A 21,666-nucleotide genomic window follows, 5' to 3' on the forward strand; every position below is an offset into this window, starting at 1 on the left:
ATCCAGCAGCCTCCCACAGAGATGCCATCCCTAGCCTTTGCCTTTCCATCCCCTGTGGGCACCAATCTGTCACAGCTGGTGGTGGTGACAGACGAGACGAAGCTGCCTAACTCTTGGTCCTGAGAGGGACACTGGGCCAGACCTGCACCTAACTGACACCATGCTGAGGACGCTGGGGTGGCCATGTGCAAATTCAGAGCCCGAGGACATTCCTTGGCCAGGACAAGGTCAGCACAGGATGTGTCTTTGCAGCCAGTTCCCTGCAGGGCTTACCAGGTGTGCCCGAGGCTTCTAGGGCCTGGGGGCCAGCCTCCTGAAATGCCAGTGGTTCCCTGGGGCCAGGGGTGGGGCTGGCAAAGTCCCCTGCAGAAGGGCCTGGAGCCTCAGGGCCCAGTAGTCTCTGCAGCACAGATGGGACTTCCTGGTCGGCTCCAAGGGAGGGCTGGGCGGAGCCCTCCTGGGTAACACCTATGAAGAGGTGGGTCAGCAGCAGACAGTAAGGCCCAGGGTCTGGTGTGGCCTGACCCCAGGTAGGGGCCTCCAGAGACCAGTCCCTGTCACAGACAGCCCAGTGGGTTGACCCCCAGCTGGCCCCTCCCACCTGCCTCACTCACCCACCCGCTCAGGAGGCTGTGAGGGGTGGAGGCTTGGCATAGAGAGAGAAGCCCCAGAACCCACACTGGGGACATCCTCTTCCTCCCCTGGAGGTCACGCCTGTCGTCACCCAGGTGCCCCATGGAGAACAACTCCTCCTCCTGGGCCAGGGGAGCGGGAACCTACCCTTCACCCTTCATGTGCCCCAAATCCCAGCACACACTTCATCCCAAGGCTGGCTGTCCTGCAAGGCTGACTCTGAACCCCAGCTCTAAACCTGGGGGCAGCCTGATACCATGTCAAGGTCCAGGGGATCATGGGGCTGGTGTCCAGGTGGCCAGAGCCATTGGCCCCCCTCCTGGGGACAGACCCACTGCCCTATCCTTACCCAACTCCATCTGCATAGTAACCGTCCACCCTCCACTTACAGCTAGTCCAGGCCATGCTACCCTTCCCTGGCCCCTTCCACCTATCCCTGAAGGACTCCCCAGGCCCCTGCCTGGCATGGCCCCTGCCCTTCCCACCTGCCAACCGTCTGCAGCCTGAGGATGCTGAGCACTTCCATCCCCAGAAGGTCCTTGCCCAGAGCCTTCCCCAGCCCTCCTGAGCCCCTGCCCAGGAGTGGCACCCAAAATGGAGAGGCAGCTCCAGGATGCCCTCTGCGGGGTCAGGGAACCCACCCTCCCCTTCCCCATCCAAGAGGTCAGTGGATCCCTGGGAAGCCTCAGGGTTGGAGCTCAGCAGAGAGTGGTTCCTACCCCTCTGACAGATGCTAGGTTGTCCTGGGTCACCTCAGCTGGGGACAAAGGGGTAAACCTCTAGATGCCAAGAACTTGGGACCACCATATCACACCCCCATACCACATCTGTCCTGACACTAGCCTCAGCTGCCAGGTAGAGGAAAGCCTGCTCTGCTCCTGGTGGGCCAGAGGGACAATTATGGGTGATTCTGGTCATATCATGTGTCCACAGGACCAGCCCCACAGCACCTGCCCTGCCTGAGAACAAGACAGGCCCATGTGCTGCCACAGCCCGTCTGGCACACAAGAGCCAATACAGGGCACCCATGTGGCTCCCAGCTTGACCTCAGAGTGAAGGAACAAGGGAAGTTGGTCTAGGCCCAACCAGGGCTATGGGTGGAGGGGATCCCGGGGTACTGAGTGCGAGAGCGAGAGGAGCAGAGAGGAGGCGCAGACTGGTTTATTGCTCTATCAGCCAGAATACAGGTGCACTTCCCAACACAGACCCTGTGTCCACCCTGCAGAGCCGCTGGTGGCCACTAGGTCCTGGGTGTGGCTTTGGGGGTCTGGGTCCCATCCCTAGCCTGGGGACAGGCAAGGCTGTACCCAGTGGGAGCAGGACACAGGCCCAAGTCCACATCTGTGTTCAGAGCCTGGAGGCTCCTGCAGGCCAGAAGGGACAACCCAGAGCTTGGTCTCTGAGCTGCCCCTGGCCAGGGCTCTCTTGAAGAACTTCAGTGCATCCAGCATTGTAGGCACTGTGGTCCTCTTTGTTGAGGACCAAAGTCCAGTGAGGTAGGAAGGGCCCAGGACAGAGGGCATGGCAGGCTGAGCCCCGAGCTCAGAAGAGCAGCACATTAAGCACAGGTGACTGAGATGAGCTGGGGTTCCTGAGCAGGTGCTGCTGCCCAGCAGGGTGCAGGCCCCATGCTGCAAGGATGGCACAGTAAGCGTGCCCTGGCCTCCCTGTCTTGCCAGGGTATGTGGCCTCAGCCCTGGGAGGGGCCAGGGGCCTCATCTCCATCTGGGCGAATATGCAGAGTTACAGTCTCTCCCACAGTCCCCAAGCTGACCATCTGGGTGGAAACCTCCGTCTTGAAGCTGCTCTGCCTGCCGTCTGTAGAGTGCTGGACCCGGGTGCAGGAGGAGGTCCAAGGAGCGCTGCCCACAGGCCCAGCTCGGGCCCCTCGCACGTGGAAGGACAGGTCCTCAGGGCTGTGGACCTGGGATCCCGTCCTGAAGAAGCCAGGTGGACCCACATGTCTGGGTGGGCGCCCCACATTGAGCAGGATGGGCTGCCCCACAGTGGGCTCACTGATCTCTCTCTGGAGCACGGAGACCTCACAGGGCATGTCGTCGGAGGTGCTGCTTGCTGGGCCACGGCAGCCAAAGGTCTCCCCTGCCTGGGGTACATAATCTTCCAGGTCAGCCAGGGTCAGCACACGACCGTTGTGTGTGAGGATCTTGGGATCACGGCTGCAAAGGCCATCCGTGTCCTGGGGTTCCTCCACCACAAAAGGGCTCTCCCCATCACCCTCTCCTCCTGCCCACTCCGTGCTGCTGTCCCTGAGGGAAGCCCCAGTCTCCTCTGGCTCAGGGCTGACTGCTCCGGAAGCAGCCCAGTCCACACTGCCCCCAGCATCCACATGGAAGACGAGGGGCTCCCCAATGCGGACCACAGCTGGACCCTGGGCATGGGGCTCCTGGTCCAGCTGCTTGTTGTTGGAGTTGTTGGCGTTGGGGTCCCCACCTGGCGTCCCACCAGGCAGTGTGAAGAGCAGTGCCCCCATGCCTCTGGGCACCTCCCTGGTGGGAGACACAGCCCGAGGACCTGACTTCTTCACTCGGACTTCAACAGTCTCCTCAACCTCCACCCACTTGGGCTGGGGTCCTGTGCCCCCTGGCAGGGCTCCAGAGGGGGCCTCAGCCTCCGTCACGTACAGTGTGGGCACAGTGGGCTTCCGGCCTGGCTCTGTCTCAGGCCTGTGAGGCTGCCTGGACCCCGGCAGGAACAGCAGGTCAGGGGCCAACAGAACTGGCCTCTGTGGGCTGGTGGAGCGGCGGGAAGGCGAGCGGGAGGGGGACTTGCTGGGGGACCGTCGTGGGCCACGGGGACTCTTCACCACAGTGGTGATGGTCTCCTCTCTGGTAGGGGAGAGGGCCCAAGAAGAGATGGGCACAGAGATCTGCAGCCTCACCCAGCTCCAAGCCATCAGCACATGCCAGAGACCAAGTTAAGGTACAAACAGGTGAGGAGGGTGAGTGTGCAAACTCCTACACATGCTCTTCAGCCCCACCTGCAGAGCCCCTGGCGGGAAGCCAAGGAAACCAAGCACAGTGTTTCACATGGCTAAGCTCAAGTTCTGCTCTGCTCAAGACATGTGGAGGCACCTAGAAGGCCCATGCTACATCACCCAAGCTAAAGCCTCTGGACACCAGGACTGCACTGTCTCCCCGTCCCCCTCTTCAGCAGGCTTTCTGCTCTGTACCTCAGGCAGGGTGCCCAGCCTGCTACCAGGAAGTGCCCGCATGCCGTGAAGTCCTTGGCAAGTGACAGGCTGCTGGCCTGCGGCCTGTGCTCCTGGCCTCTGGATCTAAGGCCAGTGAGGCCCCAGCAGGCCAAGGGGAAGACTGGCTGAACACTGAGCTCCAGATGGCCATGTCCCCCGCCTGGCTGGCATCTCCCAAGGTGGGAGGGGCAGAGCTCAAGGTCAATAGCTCAGGAGTGCATGCTGGGAGGGCCAGCGACTCTACAGCCCTGGCCTGTCTCAGCAAGGGCCCTGTTCTGATCCCCTTTACAGGCATGGACAGGGGGAAAGGCTCAAAAATGCCCAGATCCAAGGGTCAGCAATGCACTGGTTAGCCCAGGTCCTCCTCTGCTGCCAGTGATCCCAGTTCTAGCAGGAGCTGAGGTAAAGTGGGCCATGAGCAGGGAGCAGGCTCCGGCTGAGGGAGGCAAGTCCACGGTGCTCAGCTGAGGATCTACCCATGGTCAGGACTTGGTGCTTTGACCAAGGCACTGCCTATCTCTCTCTCTCTCAGCATTTATTTTTATTTCTTGCTCTAACTTCGGGGCTCCAGGAAGAGTTGCTCCCAGGGACGGGCCCAGAGACACATGGGCACCCTCAAGGTGCACAGCAGGGATGAACCCTACATTCCCTGTCCCTACATTCCCTATCCCTTGTCCAGGAGGAAAGGAATCTCCTACTCCACTGACTGGTGGGGAGGTTAAGGCTCCTGGTGGCCTATTGAGGGCCAAAGCTGAGGGGGCACAGCCTTCTCTGCAGGACGAAGGTGGGTACTTCCCAGAATGTTTCTGATCCCCAGTCCCCCTCAGGTCGCCTCTAAAGCTTCGCAAATGGGATCTGGCTCCATCTCTACAATGCTCCCCCTGTGGAGGGAAAGGAGCAATAACCTGTCTGAGGCCCTAGAACACCTGCTTGTTCCCAGGATGGCACTCTACCACCCAACTGTTCCCATCTGTTGGGTGGCACAGTAGGAGAATCCTACTTTCAGGGAGAAGGGAGGTCAGGGAAGAGCTAACCCAGGGCCTCGTCAATTCTGATGACAGAATTCTTCTGCAGCACAGCCACCTTCAGGCCCTTCTGGCGGCTGCTCAGCCCCTGGGGAATGGAGGTTTCTATCCTGGAGCATCCCAGCCTGTAACCTATAAAAACCTCAGCCAGTCCTGCCTACAGCTTCCCACACCTCCACCTGCATACCTCCTCTGCAAGTCTCCAGGACTGTCCAGGTCATAAGCAAGCCTATGTTCTGTGAGTTCACCCAGTTCTGATCCCCCAAGTCAGCTCACCAACATGCACAGATTTTCTACAGCATGAAGGTACAGAAGGACAAAGAGTCCACGGGCATGGCTCTGGGGAAATGGGCTCTCAGCTGACTTCTGGGAGCCACCCTAAGCCTCCTCACTTCCCTGAATCTCGGTTAGGCTTGGGTTTGGAGACTGCTAAAATTCCTTCATTTAAAAAAATTTTTTTGTTTAGTTGTAAATGGATCTTTTTATTTTATTTATATATTTATGTGCAGTGCTGTGGATCAAACCCAGGACCTCACACATGCCAGGCAAGTGCTCTACCACTGAGCCACAATTCTAGCCCCTAAAATTCATTTCTTAGGCTGCACTAGACACTTCAAGTACTCAACAGACACACTTGGCTAGTGGCTGCCACACTGGGCAGTGTAGAGAGAATACTCTCACCACTGCAGCAAGTTCTGTTGGATGATAACGTCCCAGATGTGGGGTACCAAGGGATAAGAGTCTGTCTCTAGTCTTCTGAGGGAAGTGGCTCAGTCCCAGCCCCACCCTAGTGGTGCGACTCTGATGAGCCATTGTATTGTGTGCAGAGCAAGAGAGCCATGATGTGTGGAGGGACCTGAGGCCACGGCTGTGTGAGAAATCTGCAAGGCACTGGTGGCCAGAAGTGAGCCAGGCTGTTAGTGCAGCCACTGCAAGTGGCCAGGACACACAGCAAGGTCCAGGAAGGTTAGTGGCATGCAGGGCACTGCAGTCCGAGGACGGGTTAGGAACACGCCTGCACTTACATGATGACGGTTTTCTTGGGGACTTTAGTCGCCTGCTCAGTGACTACAAAGAAAACAGTCAGAATAGCAAGGGTTACAGAGAAGCCAGTGCCTGGGGCTGACTCCCTGATGGCACTGCAGTGCAGCCACCTGCTGGGCTTAGAAGCACTGGCCATGTGTCCCTGGGCAGCCTGTCTCAGCTAGGAGGTCCAGTTTCCTCAGCTACAGACGGGTGAGAGCATCTGCCCCGAGGGGCTGGGGTGTGACAGCAGGCACCCCAAGGATAGCCCACTCTCCCTCCTGAGCGCCACAGGAGCTGTGGGGAGGAGAACGAGCTGGCATCTGTTGCCCACTCAGAGGGCCCAGGCTTTTCCTCATGCTGACCTAAGTCTGTGAATTCCTCAAACATGTAGCCCAACATAGCCCTGAGGCTTAGGGAAAGGGAAGAGTAGCCTGTGGCCATGCAGTGGGCCACCAGCCACAATGGGGCCAGGATGGTTGATGCCTTTGCCACAAAACGAGCTCAAGTCCAAAAGGTGTCTCCAGGGGAGAGGGACACAAGAGTCCTGAATGTGAACATCTGAACCCCATGCATGTGGTGAGTGTCTCCAGGGGAGGGGGCACCAGAGTGCTGCACGTGGCACATCTGAGCCCCATGCATGGGGGTGCCTGAGATCTGAGTGTGAAGGGCAGCTGTCCCAACTGCGTGGCCTTTCCTGGTTTTCCCAGCTGTTGCCCTTACCAAAGCCAGCCCATGGGGCCTATGTTTCCATCTTGCTGCTGGGGACTGGAGTTCCAGAGAGGATGAAACTCATCTGGAACCAGGCAGCACCTACTCCCAACCACCTTGAGGCTTCTTCCCTTGACCTCTGGGCAGGCCTGGGCTTGACTACTGCAGGCCATCTCCAGGCTCAGCAGCCCTCTCACTGCTCAATGGGAAGGTGGAGGAGGTGGCCAGCAAAGTCAAGTGGCCTGTACTGGGACATGGTCCCACATCTCCTGGACCAGGGGACTTTCTGCTTCACTGCACTGCAACACTGAGACAGGCTTTCCCTAGGCAACTTATGGCATTTCAAGCTTGTCTCAGATGATGAGCACAAGAATTAGACACTATCTGTGTGTGTGTGCATTGGAGGTCACACTGGCTACGTTTGTGTGCCTGCACATGGATGTACCTTGCATACAAATGTGCACACAGGTGTACTTGTCTGCACACATATGCATGCTCAGACACACTGCACACACATTCACACACACAATTGTGTATACATGTATGTGCACATCAGCACATGTACATGTGTATGCTCAGGCATGTGTGTTTATATGTGTGCATTGCTTGCACAGGCTGTGTTCAGGAGTGTGTGTGCGTTTATATGTGTGCATTGCTTGCACAGGCTGTGCTCAGGCAAGTGTGTTTATGTGTGTGCATTGCTTGCACAGGCTGTGCTCAGGCTTGTGTTTATATGTGTGCATTGCTTGCACAGGCTGTGCTCAGGCAAGTGTGTTTATATGTGTGCATTGCTTGCACAGGCTGTGCTCAGGCAAGTGTGTTTATATGTGTGCATTGCTTGCACAGGCTGTGCTCAGACAGTGTGTTTATATGTGTGCATTGTTTGCACAGGCATGTGTGCTTATATGTGTGCACTGCTTGCACAGGCTGTGCTCAGGTGTGTGTGTGTTTATATGTGTACATTGCTTGCATAAGCTGTGCTCAGGAGTGTGTGTTTATATGTGTGCATTATTTGCACAGGCTGTGCTCATGCATGTGTGTGTTTTTATGCGTGTATTTTTGCACAGGCTGTGCTCAGGCTTGTGTGCATTTATATGTGTGCATTGCTTGCACAGGCTATGCTCAGGAAGTGTGTGTTTATATGTGTGCATTGCTTGCACAGGCTGTGCTCAGGCAGTGTGTGTGTATGTTTATATGTGTGCATTGTTTGCACAGGCGTGTGTGCTTATATGCGTGCATTGCTTGCACAGGCTGTGCTCAGGCAAGTGTGTGCTTATATGTGTGCATTGTTTGCACAGGCTGTGCTCAGGCAAATGTGTTTATATGTGTGCATTGCTTGCACAGGCTGTGCTCAGGCAGTGTGTGTGTGTGTGTTTATATGTGTGCATTGTTTGCACAGGTGTGTGTGCTTATATGTGTGCATTGCTTGCACAGGCTGTGCTCAGGTGTGTGCGTGTTTATGTGTGTGCACTGCTTGCACAGGCTGTGCTCAGGTGTGTATTTATATGTGTGCTTTACTTGCACAGGCTGTGCTGAGGCATGTGTGCTTATATGTGTGCATTGCTTGCACAGGCTGTGCTGAGGCATGTGTGCGTTTATATGTGTGAATTGTTTGCACAGGCTTTTCTACAGGGAAGTGGCTGATGGCGGGAATAGGAATCCAGTCAGGAAGCTGTATGTATTTAGACTAAGTTGGGCACAAAGAGGGACAACCTGTGTGCCAACTGCAGGCAAGCTCCTGTGCACAGAAGGACAGGAAAGCCCAGGGCCTCCACCTGGGTCCTCCCTGGCAGGGACCTGGCTTACTGCTCCATCTTGATGCTCCAGGATACCTTGGGTTGCTAAGCTGGCACTTTATTCATGGTCGCCAACTGCCCGAGACCAGCTGTGGGCCCCAGTGAGTCTGCCATTACAGGAGGGCTGCAGCCGTGCAAAGCAGCATCCTGGCCTGGTGCAGACACTCAAGCCAGGTCAGTGCCACTGACAGGAGACAGCCAGGGCCCCTCTGGCTGCAGAGCCACTGGTTAAGACAAAGCAGCAGGACAGGATTAGGAAGCAGGAGGCACAGGGCTCTGATTGCATGGCCTTCGAGAACCAGCGCTCAGTGATGTGCCTGGCCCCAGTGGGCTCTGGAGGCCTGCTCTTCACGCTGACACCCGCCTTCTTCCAGAAAGGGACTCGTCGTGACCAACAAGAGAACAGCTGCAGAGGACACTCCTGCCCCAGTGAGAAGGGCACATCCCCAACCATGAGACACGCAATGCAGAGGAAGTGGACGAGTCGGTGGCGGCAAAAGCATATATGCATGGTGCTGCTGTCTCCGGGTTGTGGGACAGTACATGTCACGGGTCCCCAGGAACACAGGTCCAATATGGCAGGTGAGGGTCACAAGCCCTCACACAGGGACTTGCCCTTGGAGAAAGAGTCCATGAGGGCCACGGGGGCTTCAAAGTTCCTAGGGTTGGGATCTAGGGTGTTGGCTGGCCCGATTCTCTGAAGGTCCAGAGGGACAGAGACCCTGTGTGTTGGTCCCTGGGATGGACAGACTGCAGTGGGAATACTTCACAGGAACCTGTGCTCAGGAATTGGACGACACATTTTCCAACCACCCTCTTGTGGAAGCTGTGGCTCCACCAACATGGGTCCAGCCTCTGCGCGATGGCTCTAGGGACAAGGACTCCCCACATGCCAAGGCAGCCCTTCGAGGGGGACAATTCTACCTGGGAGCCAAGACATATAACAGTGGCCCTCCTCCGGTCACGGTGGCCTGGACACTGGCTCACCCAGATGGGGCCTTGTAGGAGTGACTTGTTGTGACCCTGGGAGTGACCTAGGCCAGGGCAGGGACACTAAACCACAAATGCTCTGGCCTCTCCAAGGCCAATTCAGCCTGGTGGGAAAGGGATAGACCAATATCTGACTCTCCACTCATAAGTTTAGCCCTCATTGGAAACGCCCTTCCTCAGATGGCCTACTGTCCTGCCCTCTGCGCTCAGTGGAGACACCACTTCCAAAGATGTACTACTGTCCTGCCCTCTGACCTCAGTGTAGACGCCATTCCCAGACATTCTACTGTCCTGCCTCTGCCCTCACTATAGACGCCCTTCCCTAGACATCCTACTGTCCTGCCCTATGTCCACAGTGTAGACACCCCATCCCCAGACGTCCTAATGTGCTGCCCTCTGCCCTCAGTGGAGACGCCCCTTTGCCAGACGTCCTACTGTCCTGCCTCTGCCCTCAGTGTATACGCCCCTTCCCCAGATGTCCTACTATCCTGCTTATGCCCTCAGTGTAGACGCCCCTTCCCCAGACATCCTACTGTCCTACCTCTGCCCTCAGTGTATATGCCCCTTCCCCAGATGTCCTACTATCCTGCTTATGCCCTTAGTGTAGAAGCCCCTTCCCCAGACATCCTACTGTCCTGGCTCTGCCCTCAGTGTATATGCCCCTTCCACAGATGTCCTACTGTCCTGCCTCTGCCCTCAGTGGAGACACCCTTCCCAGAAATCCTACTGTCATGCCTCTCCCCTCAGTGTAGATGCCCTTCCCCAGACATCCTACTGTCCTGCTTCTGCCCTCAGTGTAGATGCCCCTTCCCCAGACATCCTACTGTCCTGCTTCTGCCCTCAGTGTAGACACCCCTTCCCCAGGCGTCCTACTGTCCTGCCTCTGCCCTCAGTGTAGACGCCCTTCACCAGACGTCCTTGTGTCCTGCCTCTTCGAGCAGTGTAGACACCCTTCCCCAGACGTCCTACAGTCCTGCTCTCTGCCCTCGGTGTAGACGCCTCATTCCCCAGATGTCCTACTGTCCTGCCCTCAGCCCTCAGTGGAGACGCCTTCCCCAGACGTCCCACTGTTCTGCCCTCTCCCCTCAGTGGAAAGGCCCTTCCCCAGATTTCCTACTGTCGTGCCTCTGCCCTCAGTGTAGACGCCCTTCACCAGACGTCCTTGTGTCCTGCCTCTTCAAGCAGTGTAGACACCCTTCCCCAGACGTCCTACAGTCCTGCTCTCTGCCCTCAGTGTAGACGCCTCATTCCCCAGATTTCCTACTGTCCTGCCCTCTGCCCTCAGTGGAGACGACCTTCCCCAGACGTCCTACTGTCCTGCCCTCTGCCCTCAGTGTAGACGCCATTCCCCAGACATCCTACTGTTCTCCCCTCTGACCTCAGTGTAGATGCCCCTTCCCCAGATGTCCTACTGTCCTGCCTCTGACCTCAGTGGAGATGCCCCTCCCCAAATGTCCTACTGTCCTGCCTCTACCTTCAGTGGAGACACCCTTCACAGATGTCCTACTGTCCTTCCTCTGCCCTCAGTGTAGACGCCCCTTCCCAGGTGTCCTACTTGTCTGCCTCAGCCCTCAGTGTAGACGCCCTTCCCCAGACGTCCTTCTGTCCTGCCTCTCCCAGCAGTGTAGACGCACTTCCCCAGACATCCTACTGTCCTGCCCTCTGCCCTCTGTGTAGATGCCCCTTCCCCAGACGTCCTACTGTCCTGCTCTCTGCCCTCAGTATAGACACCCTTCCCCAGACATCCTACTGCCCTGCCCTCTGCCCTCAGTGGAGACGCCACTTCCCCAGACATCCTACTGTCCTGCTCTCTGCCCTCAGTGTAGACGCCCTTCCCCAGATGTCCTATTGTTCTGCCCCCTGCCCTCAGTGTAGACAACCCTTCCCCAGACGTCCTACTGTCCTGCCTCTGCCCTCAGTGGAGTGGCCCTTCCCCAGGCGTCCTACTGTCCTGCCCTCTGCCCTCAGTGTAGACACCTTTCCCCAGACATCCTACTGTCCTGCCCTCTGCCCTCAGTGTAGACGCCCTTCCCCAGACATCCTACTGTCCTGCCCTCTGCCCTCAGTGGAGACGCCCTTCCCCAGACGTCCTACTGTCCTGCCCTCTGCCCTCAGTGTAGACGCCCTTCCCCAGACGTCCTACTGTCCTGCCCTCTGCCCTCAGTGGAGACGCCCTTCCCCAGACGTCCTACTGTCCTGCCCTCTGCCCTCAGTGGAGACGCCCTTCCCCAGACGTCCTACTGTCCTGCCCTCTGCCCTCAGTGTAGTCGCCCCTTCCCCAGACGTCCTACTGTCCTTCCCTCTGCCCTCAGTGTATATGCCCCTTCCCTAGACGTCCTACTGTCCTGCCTCTGCCCTCAGTGGAGACACCCCTTCCCCAGACGTCCTACTGTCCTGCCTTTGCCCTCAGTGGAGACACCACTTCTCCAAACGTCCTACTGTCTGGCCTCTGAGCTCAGTGTAGACGCCCTTCCCCAGACGTCGTTCTGTCCTGCCCTCTACCCTCAGTGTAGACGCCCCCTTCCCCAGACGTCCTACTATCTAGCCCTTGGCCCTCAGTGGAGAGGCCCTTCCCCAGACATCATACTGTCCTGCCCTCTGCCCTCAGTGGAGACGCCCCTTCCCCAGAGATTCTACTGTCCTGCCCTCTGCCCTCAGTGTAGACGCCCTTCCCCAGACATCCTACTGTCCTGCCCTCTGCCCTCAGTGTAGACGCCCTTCCCCAGTTGTCCTAAGGTCCTGCTCTCTGCCCTCAGTGGAGACGCCTTTCTCCAGACATCCTACTGTCCTGCCCCCTGCCTTCAGTGTAGACGCCCTTCCCCAGACATCCTACTGTTCTTCCCTCTGACCTCAGTGTAGACGCCCCTTCCCCAGATGTCCTACTGTCCTGCCTCTGCCCTCAGTGTAGATGCCCCTTCCCCAGACATCCTGCTGTCCTGCTCTCTGCCCTCAGTGTAGATGCCCTTCCCCAGACGTCCTACTGTCCTTCCCTCTGCCCTCAGTGTCGACACCCCTTCCCCAGACGTCCTACTGTCCTGCCCTCTGCCCTCAGTGTAGACGCCCTTCCCCAGACGTCCTACTGTCCTATCCTCTACCCTCAGTGTATATGTCCCTTCCCCAGACACCCTACTTTCCTGCCTCTGCCCTCAGTGTAGACGCCCTTCCCCAGACACCCTACTGTTCTGCCCTTTTCCCTCAGTGTATATGCCCCTTCCTCAGATGTCCTACTGTCCTGCCTCTGCTCTCAGTGGAGACGCCCCTTCCCCAGACATCCTACTGTTCTGCCCTCTGCCCTCAGTGTAGACGCCCTTCCCCAGATGTCCTACTGTCCTGCCCTCTTCCATCAGTGTAGATCCTCTTCCCCAGATGTCCTACTGTCCTGCCCTCTGTCCTCAGGCGAAAACCCCCTTCTCTAGAAGTGCCGCCCATCCCAGCTGCTGCCTGCAGGAGGCCTGTGTGACCACTGCCAGGCAGGCTCCCCTGGGTCAGAGGTGACACCGTGGGTTTTCCTGCAGGCCAGGGGCAGGGCTCACACTTCCCCACCACAGAGCAGTCTCTCCAGCGCTCACTCCCAGTTCCTGGCCACCTCCACCTGCCCCACAGGTGCTGAGACCAGGTGGCCTGCAGCCTCTGGGCTCCTCCCCACAGCCTCCTCTTCTCGCCAGGTCTTCCGTCCAAAATGCCTGCCCAGCCACCCCCGCAGGAAGTGCACCTGCTCTGAGACATGGTAGGTCTGCTACCCCCAGTCCTGGCTGGCTGTGCAGCTGTGACACAAGGCTCCAGCCTGAGGACCCACCTAGGCAGCATAGGCAACAGGCTCGGTGGCACCCACCTTCTATGGCAGCCACAGTCTGCTCCCTGTGGCACTGCTCCCGGGCCGGCAGCACAGGGCTCTGCATGTACAGCTCCCCACCACCACGAGTGGAGCCAAGCCGGTTCACCAGCTGCAAGATGGACAGAAACCACTCAGGACCCCTATCCTCAAGGGACCTAGCCGTCTCTCGTCCACTCTGGTGGTCTTTAGTTCGAGGTCCCCACTAAGACTGTGTCCCCCAAAGGGGACAGGGCTCCCAGCCAGGGCCTCGCCCAGGCATCTTGCGCTGTACAGATGGCTGCCGGCAGTGTGTGGCTCTGAGCCCCTGAAGTGCAGAGCTGGCTGGGTCTCCCTGCCTCCTGGAACTTGCATGTGGGGCCCACAGGCAGGAGGCTGGCCTCTAGACAAGAGCCAGAGACTGGAGCCTGGGGCTCTCGGGGGCCCTGTAGCGGGCACACACCTGCTCAATGTCACTGTGTACCAGGACAGGCCCTGAAGACCAGAGGCTCAGACTGGGCCTTGCCTTCAGGAGCCCCAGCCTTGGGCCTCTGGACAGTGAACAGGGACAGGGCAGCTCTTCCCTCTGTAGGGTCCCACCTATGTGACACCAGGCAAAGGTAGAAACTAACACTACTTTTTACATAAATGGATGAAAGTTGAGGTCAGCACTGGGTTCCCAAGAAAGGCAAAAACCAAAGGGCTTCTTTGAGAGGGTGGGAACAATGGCAGGTGGCAGGGCTCAGCCTCGTGTGGAAGAGGAGCAAGGCCAGACACGGTGTGGTGGGTTGGGGATGATGGGTGGTGGCCTGGTGTCCCAGGGCCTGTGCCAAGAGCCCAGGCCCTTCCCTTGTCAATCCCCAGTGGACAGCTGGCCATGAGGCCCCTTGCCCACCCATCTTACCTCGCATTCATAGTGTCCCAGGTCATCCTTGCCAGCTGCTTTGACCACAAGCACCAGCAGGCCGCTGCGGGGCTCACTCAGCATCTGGTACTTGTTGCCCGCGGTCAGCAGGGCCCCATCTTTGTACCACCTAGAACCCATCCCAAGAGTCCATGAGGCAGGGTGTGACATTCCCTGTTCTGCAGACCCGCTGCCCTGGCCCAGATTCTACAGTCCTTGGTGAACCCACCCTCTGGATGCCCACATCCAGCTTGGCCATGCTATCTTGTGGCAGAGGCCCCATGCCCAGTGGGTCTCAGCCCCACAATGCCCACTCTTCAGTGATCAGACAGTCACTGTGCCCAGCTCCATATAGCTGCACAACCCTTGTATTGCAGACAGGAGCCTGAAGCCCCTCCCCTGGTGCCCTACCATGTGCTGGCCCACCTGATCTGAGGGTGTGGGGCGCCTTCGATGGTGCAGGTGAGCTGGGCATCCTCTCCCTCCACAAAGGGCGAGGCCCGGACCTTGTTCACAAACCGTGGGGGGACTGCAGGGTGGAGAGAGACAGGGAGCCACTCTGATGGAGCTGGGGGTGTCTGCGCCCCCACATTCCTCCATGAGCCCTAAGTGAGCCCATGACCACAAAGGGCTTCCACCCCCACATGCCTGCCTGCCTGCCCTTCCCTCCCACCCACAACCAGTCCCTCATCACAGCGAGCAGAGGGATGGAGGGCCCTTCCACCCATCCACCAGAGCCACGTGGTGGGCTTGGTCAGGGTGTCTCCCTGCCCCACGGGCCTCCAGGCTCACCTTGCACCAGGATCTTTCCCAGGGTGCTGGTACTGCCAGCGGCGCTGGCCGCAAAGCACATGTACTGGCCAGAGTCGACCCCAGTCAGGTTGTCCAGGATGAGGGTGCAGGAGCCATCTGGGTCTTCAATGAGGATGTGGTGAGGGTCCACTTCCACTGGTTTCCCATCTAGAAAGGAAGAGTGAGGGCTGTCATCAGGGCAGGGACCTTGTAAGCCTGCCCTGGTGGATGAGAGGCTGGGGCTGGCCTGCACCTCTCTGGGTCTGTCTCTGTTTCTCTTTCTTTCTCTCTCTACCCTCTCTCCACAGAGGGTGTGGCCCAGACCTCTGTCTCTGTGTCTCTATGTCCACCTTGGACATTAGCTAGATGCAGGGCCAGATGTAGAGACCTAAACCTGACAGAAGACATCCACATGGACAGCTAAGTCTGTGGTCACCCCACCGCCCTAGTGTGACTCCCTGCGGACCTCCCATGTGCTGATCATGCCCAGCTCCCTGGCTATGGGCCCATTCTCACTCAATCCCACCAAGCCTACAGCTACATAATCCACTGCCTAACACCCCTTCCCTCCCACCCACACCTGGTCCCTCATCACAGCGTGCAGAGGGATGGAGGGCCCTTCTACCCATCCAATCTGCAGGGGGCTTTGAGAAGGAACTCAGATTTCCATGGCTCTGCTGGACACAGGCACCAGGACACCCAGTTGTGGACAGGGACCTCTGGGTGCCATGGCGATAATGTCTGCATCTAAACTCTGGCCTGAAACTGCGTGTGACTCTGAGTTCACACATGGTGGACCCTTAGCATCAGCCTTCTGCTCAGGGGGAGCCAGGCATCCTGCTGGTCTTCCTGAGGCCACTCTTCTGGCTAGTGCAATGTGCCCTTGTTGACCCAGGGGCTGCTGCAAGTGGCATGGCCATTTGGTTTGACAGTTAACCAGCTAAGCTGGGACAGCTCCACGCAAAGACCTGGCAGTAGAGCGTGGACACCACACGCCAACTTCCCAGCCTTTGCGTGGCTGGCAGAGGAAGTGCCAGGCCTTGCTATAGCACAGAGGCAGCCAAGGTAATGAGAAGATGAATCGCAACTTGATATCCTTGTATGGCCAGCAGAAATGGCCAAAGGGAGCTGGCCGCTAGAGTGATCACCACCAGCTCTATCCACTTGTTGCCCCCCGTGGCCCCAGGTGGTAGGCACATACATAGGTCCTGCAAGCCCAGCAGCTCCGGATGGGGTGGCTCCGAATGGGGTGCCCTGGGAGCACTCCCCTCCTGAGAGGTGGGGCCCGGCAGAAGTGAATTCAGTCACTGAGGGCACTGACTTGGGAAGGGATGGGTGCTGGTCTCCAGAGGTCAGCAAGCTGCTATAAAAGCCAGCCTGGTCCTGAGCCCCTCTCTTCCTGTCACTGCAACTGCTCCTTCCCCCTGGCAAGACTCTCAAGAAGTCATGAGGCCACCAAGGGGAACCCCACCAGATGGCACCATGCCCTTTGGACTTGCAATCTGCAAACAATCTCTTCACTTTATAAGTAACCCAGACTCAGGTGTCTTGTTGGCACATCAGGAAATGAACCAAGACACGTCGCACGTTCCTGAGACAGACCGTTTTGCGGCTAGAGTCCTTGATGAGTGAAGCGTCCCCTGGGTCTGGGACTTATCCCCTGCCAGACATGGCTATCAGATACCACTTTTGAAAATAAGCATGCAGTGGGGCTTTGGAGGAAACCAGACGCCCAATCCAGTGAGGCCTTGTGATCTTCCACTCAGGGATAGGCCAATTGGACTCCCTGAGGAACAAGAGATAAGGGCTTCCCAGCCGCATTCATCAAAAGGAAGAGAGCTTCGTGAATGAGTGGACATCCCCCAAAGGAAGGGTGGGCTCCACTCTCTACTCCACTCTCTGATGCAAGGCAGCTGACTCCATGAGGATCTGGGTCCAGGGGTCTCCACTCATGGGCTTGGGTTTACATGGTCTAGCTAAACTGAAGCCCACTGACTCGGCAGCTCGCTAGCCTCATCACCCAGGAAAGAGAAGCTGGACTCATTCATTGTTTGGGGGGCTGGCCAGAGCTCTGGGTACTCCTGGGCCCTCTCTGCCTGGCCGCCCTTCCTCGCTGGCTTCCTGGAATTCCTCCCATCTCTCTGGCTTGCCGCCTCTTCACTTATGTTCCTTACCTCTGTGACTCTGTGAATCCCAGATCCCAAGCCTTGAAGCCTGAACCTCATCTCTTCACGCTCATTCCACATTCAAACTGACCACAGTCTCAGTCTCTCTCTCTCTCTCTGGTACCAGCGATTGAGCCCAAGGGCCTGAATCACATCCCCAGCCCTTTCTACATTTTATTTAGAGACAGGGTCTTACTAAGTTGCTTAGGGCCTCACTAGGTTTCTGAGGCTGCTTTGAACTTGCATTCTCCTGCATCAGTTTCCTGAGCTGCTGGGATTGTTTTGGGGGCTGTGCACTAGACCTGACTCATAGTTTCAGACACACTGTATGCCAAGGACCCGCCTGTCATCTCTCACCTCCAGCCAGACATCTCTCCTAAGCTCTAGATTTATTCTCAAGCTATCCCCTCCACAACCACCTGGAGCCCAATGGGCACCTGGATTCTTCAAAACCTCACAAATCTGGGTTTCTTTCCTCCCTGCCCAGCTCAGAATGTGCCAGCCTGCCTCCCTGTGGGTCTGCCCCACCTCTGTGAATAGGACCAGTGGCCTCTGCTGTCCATAACCCCCTGTGCTGCTCCCTGGATCCCATCTCTCTTCCACACACCCCATGCAACCCATCAGCAAATCTGGCTGGCTGTGCCTTCAAAATGCATCCAGGATGCAACCATGGCCATCACCAACATGATGCCACATCCCTAAGCAGGCCCTTGGCATTACAGCCAAGGTGACAGATGACAGATCTGAACCATGCCCCCTGCTGCTCACAACACCATGGGATTTCCATGTAGTCAATGCTCCATGCTGCCCAAAGGAATCATGTTGATCCCTGGCACCAGCAAGGTGCCTCGGGACCTGAGAACAGTCTGCCAGGGAAGAGCCTCGGATTTTCTGGAACCTTGGGCCACAACAGATCGGCTAGCCTAGGGGTTTGTGGCTCAGGGACAGACTGGAGACTCTATTTTACAATGGCATTCATAGAGGAGGCTCTGGGCCATGCTAGCCTCCACACCAACTAGGAGATTCCTGGTGGGTGACCTGGGCCACGCTAGCATCTATGTCAATGAGGAGATTCTTAGTAGGTGACCTGGGCCACACTGGCATCTATGCCAACAATGAGATTCCTGGGGGGATTCTCAGGCTATTCTGTGTCTATGTCATTGAGGAGATTTCTAGTAGGTGACCCAGGCCATGCCAGTGTCTATGCCAATGACGAGATTCCTAGTAGGTGACTCAGGCCATGCTGTGTCTACACCAATGAACAGATTCCTGGAGGATGCTCCAGGCCACGATGGCATCTATGCCAATGATGAGGTTCCTGGTGGGAGAACTAAGCCACCGGCAATGCTGGCATCTCTAACAATAATGAGATTCCTGATGAATGCTCTAGGCCAAGCCAGCATCGACGCCAACAAGATTCCTAGTAGGTGACCCAGGCTATGCTGGCATCTACGCCAATGACAAAATTCCTGTGGGTGACCTGGGCCATGCTGGTGTCTACACCTTTGATGAGATTCCCAGTGGATGACTAGGGCCACGTTGGTGTCTACGGCAACAACAAGATTCCTGGGCCACACTGGCATCTACACCAATGAGGAGATTCCCGATGGATGACCCAGGCCATACTGGTGTCTATACTAACAATGAGCTTCCTAGTGGAGCTCCATGCTGTCTTCTATGCTAATGTGAGATTCATAGTGGGCTTCAGGCCATTCATCTTGACTTCAGGGAGGACTAGAGCCTGAGGTCAGCCACATGAGCAGTCAGCCATGCAGGTCTGACAGAGTCCCAGTGACAAATGCTGACGTCAAGTCTCATTAAGCCTCCTGGTTGGAATAGGTCTGTTTGTGTTCTCAGGTGTCTCTGGGAGGAGAAGGTGTTCTTCCTCACTGCACTGGGAGTGGGCGGCTGGCAGCTCATAAGTGGTGACACTGGACCCTCCCAAAGTGCTCTTCTTTTTTCTCAGGGGCTGCAGTCTTGTCTTTATGCTGAAGTAAACCCTAACCCCAAGCAAAATAGCTTTGAACTCCAAGACCTTCTGGTGAATCACTGAACCTGAAGGCAACCTTGGGGACCAGTGAACTGGACATCAGAAGTGAGAGTGGTCTCGGGACCCCAAGCCTGTGGTGGTGCAGGAAGTGAAGATGGTCTTGGGACCACAAGCCTGTGGCAGTGTCAAGTGAGACGGACCTGGGAGACACCTGACCTTTCTTGACCTTGGCAGCTCCCATCCCTGAGCCACGTAAGGCCTGTGCTCCGTGACCCTGAAGGTGCAGTGTGATCAGCACCCTTCCTGGCCCATTAAGCTCACAGGCCTCTCCTGCACCCAGGTGCCTGCCTGTGGCCTCCTCTGTGGTCCTGGTGCTCTCTCGGCTGCCCTCAGGCACGTCTGTCTCGGCCCTGTGCTGACTCCTCACCCTGCTCATTCCCCCGGGTGGCGATGGCACCACCTGACTTACCTGTTCACTGTCCATCCCCAGGATGTTTGCCCTTAAACAGGCCTGGACTGTCTCTTGTTCCCCATGCCCAGCCCATTGACCAGACCCCATGCTGTCCTCAGCCCCCGTGCAGCCCACCCCTGGTAGGGGTTCCTGTGAAGGGTCAGTCTGTAGGCCCTGGCAGGTACCTTTGTACCAGCTGACAGTGGGCTTGGGTGTGCCGGTCACGCGGCAAGCCAACTTTACTGTTTCCCCCAGCTCAGCCGTGCAGTCAGCCAGTTCCTCTTCAAATTCCGGTGGACCTGAGGACACATGTGGGGATCTGAGGACATCTGAAGGTGGGATGTCAGGCCTATGTCCCCTGGGTGCATCCTGACAAGTTGCCCCCAACAACAGCAGTGGCCCCATATGCAAGGGCCTGGTTACTGGCTAAGCTGGGTGTGGCTGCACAAGGCAGGGACAGACCAGGGTGCAAGACCATCACACCCAAACATGACCTGGTCAGATGCCCCAAGTCTGGAGCTATGCCGTGTCCCCACTACATCCCTTTGTGTTCCCCATTTGGGTCAGGGTCAGCTCAACACCTGCTCTGGGGCTCCCTGGGAGGCCAAAGCCACCGCTCCCTCAGCTAGATCTGACCAAGGGGAGAACTAAGCCACCAGTGCAGAAAGCAACCCATGCCCACGTGCCCAGCATGGGTGCAGCCAGCTGGGCATCTAAGTGATGTTCAGGTCCCCACCCCAGCACAGCACCAGGGACACTCACGCCACACAGGCAGGGCCAGGCGCTGCTGGATGCCGCTGATCTCCTTCACCCAGGAGTGCTTGATGATGACTGTGCGCGCCTGCAGCAGGTACTTGCGCACAGAGTCCTCCCGCTCATGCCACACTTCAAAGGCACGGTCGTCCCCTTCCACCTGGTCGTTCAGGTCGATGCTGCTTAGCTGTTGAGGGGTGCAACATTAGTGGGAGGACAGAGCTAAGCATCCCCAGACAGACAGGGTCCAGTAGGGCCATGCCCAGGTCACCCCAGAACAATGGCAAGTTCTGCTCCAGTGGCCACCCTGGAGCCCAGGAACAGGGAAACCTCCACCGGCCTGCATGACACCCCCAGCCCCTGGCACCACAGACCTTCATCATATTCCGGAACACATAGCTGAAGGTGTCGGTGCGTGAGTCTCGTCGGGGCTTGCAGATCACCAGGTGGTTCCGGAACAGGAAGACGTGGCGATTGTGGCCCTTCCAAGGCATGCGGGCCCCTGGTGCGCCCTCCCACACAATGAAGTGGCCCTGGGGTGTGAGTAGATGTGGTTGGACTGTGGTCCCATCCTTGGGCGCAGACCCCAGGGTCATCTATGAGCCCAGCACCCACAAAAGCCACACCCCACCACATGGCAGCAAACGCAAGTCCCCCCACCTGGCGGATGGGCTCCCCCAGGGCCTCCAGGGTGCCGGGGTAGTTCTCCATGAGGGACACGTGCAGCTTGTTCTCGGCACGCTGGGGCAGCGCCGACACGACTGCGTAGGCCTGCTCCAGAAGGGCGCAGTTCTGCCGGTTCCGGGCCTTGTTGCGGATCAGCTCCTGAGGCGGACCAAGGGTCAGGACCCAGACCACTTCAGCCCCAAGGCCTGGCCTGGACATTCAGGGCTGGGGTAGGACAGGGCTTCCCACCTTGAGCAGAGCCTGGTACTTCTGCACCCGCTCCACCGGCTGCTCCAGGTAGTGCTGCAGTGGGGGTGGGGGTGGCTGCGAGGGGTCCCCAGCGGACAGCATCTCCTCAGAGCATTTCTGTAGGCATCACAGGGCGGGTTTCGGGCAAGAAAGCACAGCCCCAGTTAGGGCATCCTGACAGTAGAGGACATCCCAGGGGCACTCTCACACCTGGCCCTGAACCTGGGCAATGACTGTGTTACCATCTAGCCGGAGGCAAGCACAGAACTTGGGCAGTGAAGTGGCCAGCCCAGGAGCACAGAGCTACAAGGCTCAAGGGGCCCTGGGAACTGTGGGGGAAGAGATCAGGGAATATGAACTAAGGCCATGAGCACAGGACAAGGGCTAAGCCTCAGGGGACTTTCAGGTCAGTGAGTTTTCTGGTGGGAGTCAAGGCCAGCACTAGGCCTGGGAGCAGCCAGGGAGGGGCCCGGTGGCCAACACCAGGGAGCCAGGC

The 21,666-nt window shown here is 57.7% G+C and overlaps 1 protein-coding gene across 14 annotated transcripts in view; it reads right to left on the bottom strand.

Moving 5' to 3' along the window:
* Obscn (obscurin, cytoskeletal calmodulin and titin-interacting RhoGEF) overlaps positions 1 to 21,666 on the bottom strand; it is a 134,144-nt gene that overhangs the window by 13,647 nt on the left and 98,831 nt on the right. For 11 of the 14 annotated variants that reach the window (XM_077109434.1, XM_077109437.1, XM_077109439.1 and 8 more), the window contains 10 exons: positions 21,171 to 21,287; positions 20,916 to 21,080; positions 20,630 to 20,788; positions 20,265 to 20,442; positions 19,688 to 19,801; positions 14,897 to 15,064; positions 14,531 to 14,633; positions 14,105 to 14,234; positions 13,222 to 13,333; positions 274 to 468 (listed from right to left, as the gene is read on the bottom strand). In XM_077109434.1, the coding sequence (XP_076965549.1) occupies positions 274 to 468; positions 13,222 to 13,333; positions 14,105 to 14,234; positions 14,531 to 14,633; positions 14,897 to 15,064; positions 19,688 to 19,801; positions 20,265 to 20,442; positions 20,630 to 20,788; positions 20,916 to 21,080; positions 21,171 to 21,287 (1,441 nt within the window). Of the gene's footprint in view, positions 1 to 273; positions 469 to 1,779; positions 3,480 to 5,894; positions 5,938 to 13,221; positions 13,334 to 14,104; positions 14,235 to 14,530; positions 14,634 to 14,896; positions 15,065 to 19,687; positions 19,802 to 20,264; positions 20,443 to 20,629; positions 20,789 to 20,915; positions 21,081 to 21,170; positions 21,288 to 21,666 lie in introns of those variants that run through there. The other 3 variants (XM_076856260.2, XM_076856259.2, XM_076856258.2) reach the window with 1 other exon arrangement.

This window comes from Callospermophilus lateralis, chromosome 5, assembly GCF_048772815.1.
Source record: "Callospermophilus lateralis isolate mCalLat2 chromosome 5, mCalLat2.hap1, whole genome shotgun sequence".
Lineage (NCBI taxonomy): Eukaryota > Metazoa > Chordata > Mammalia > Rodentia > Sciuridae > Callospermophilus > Callospermophilus lateralis.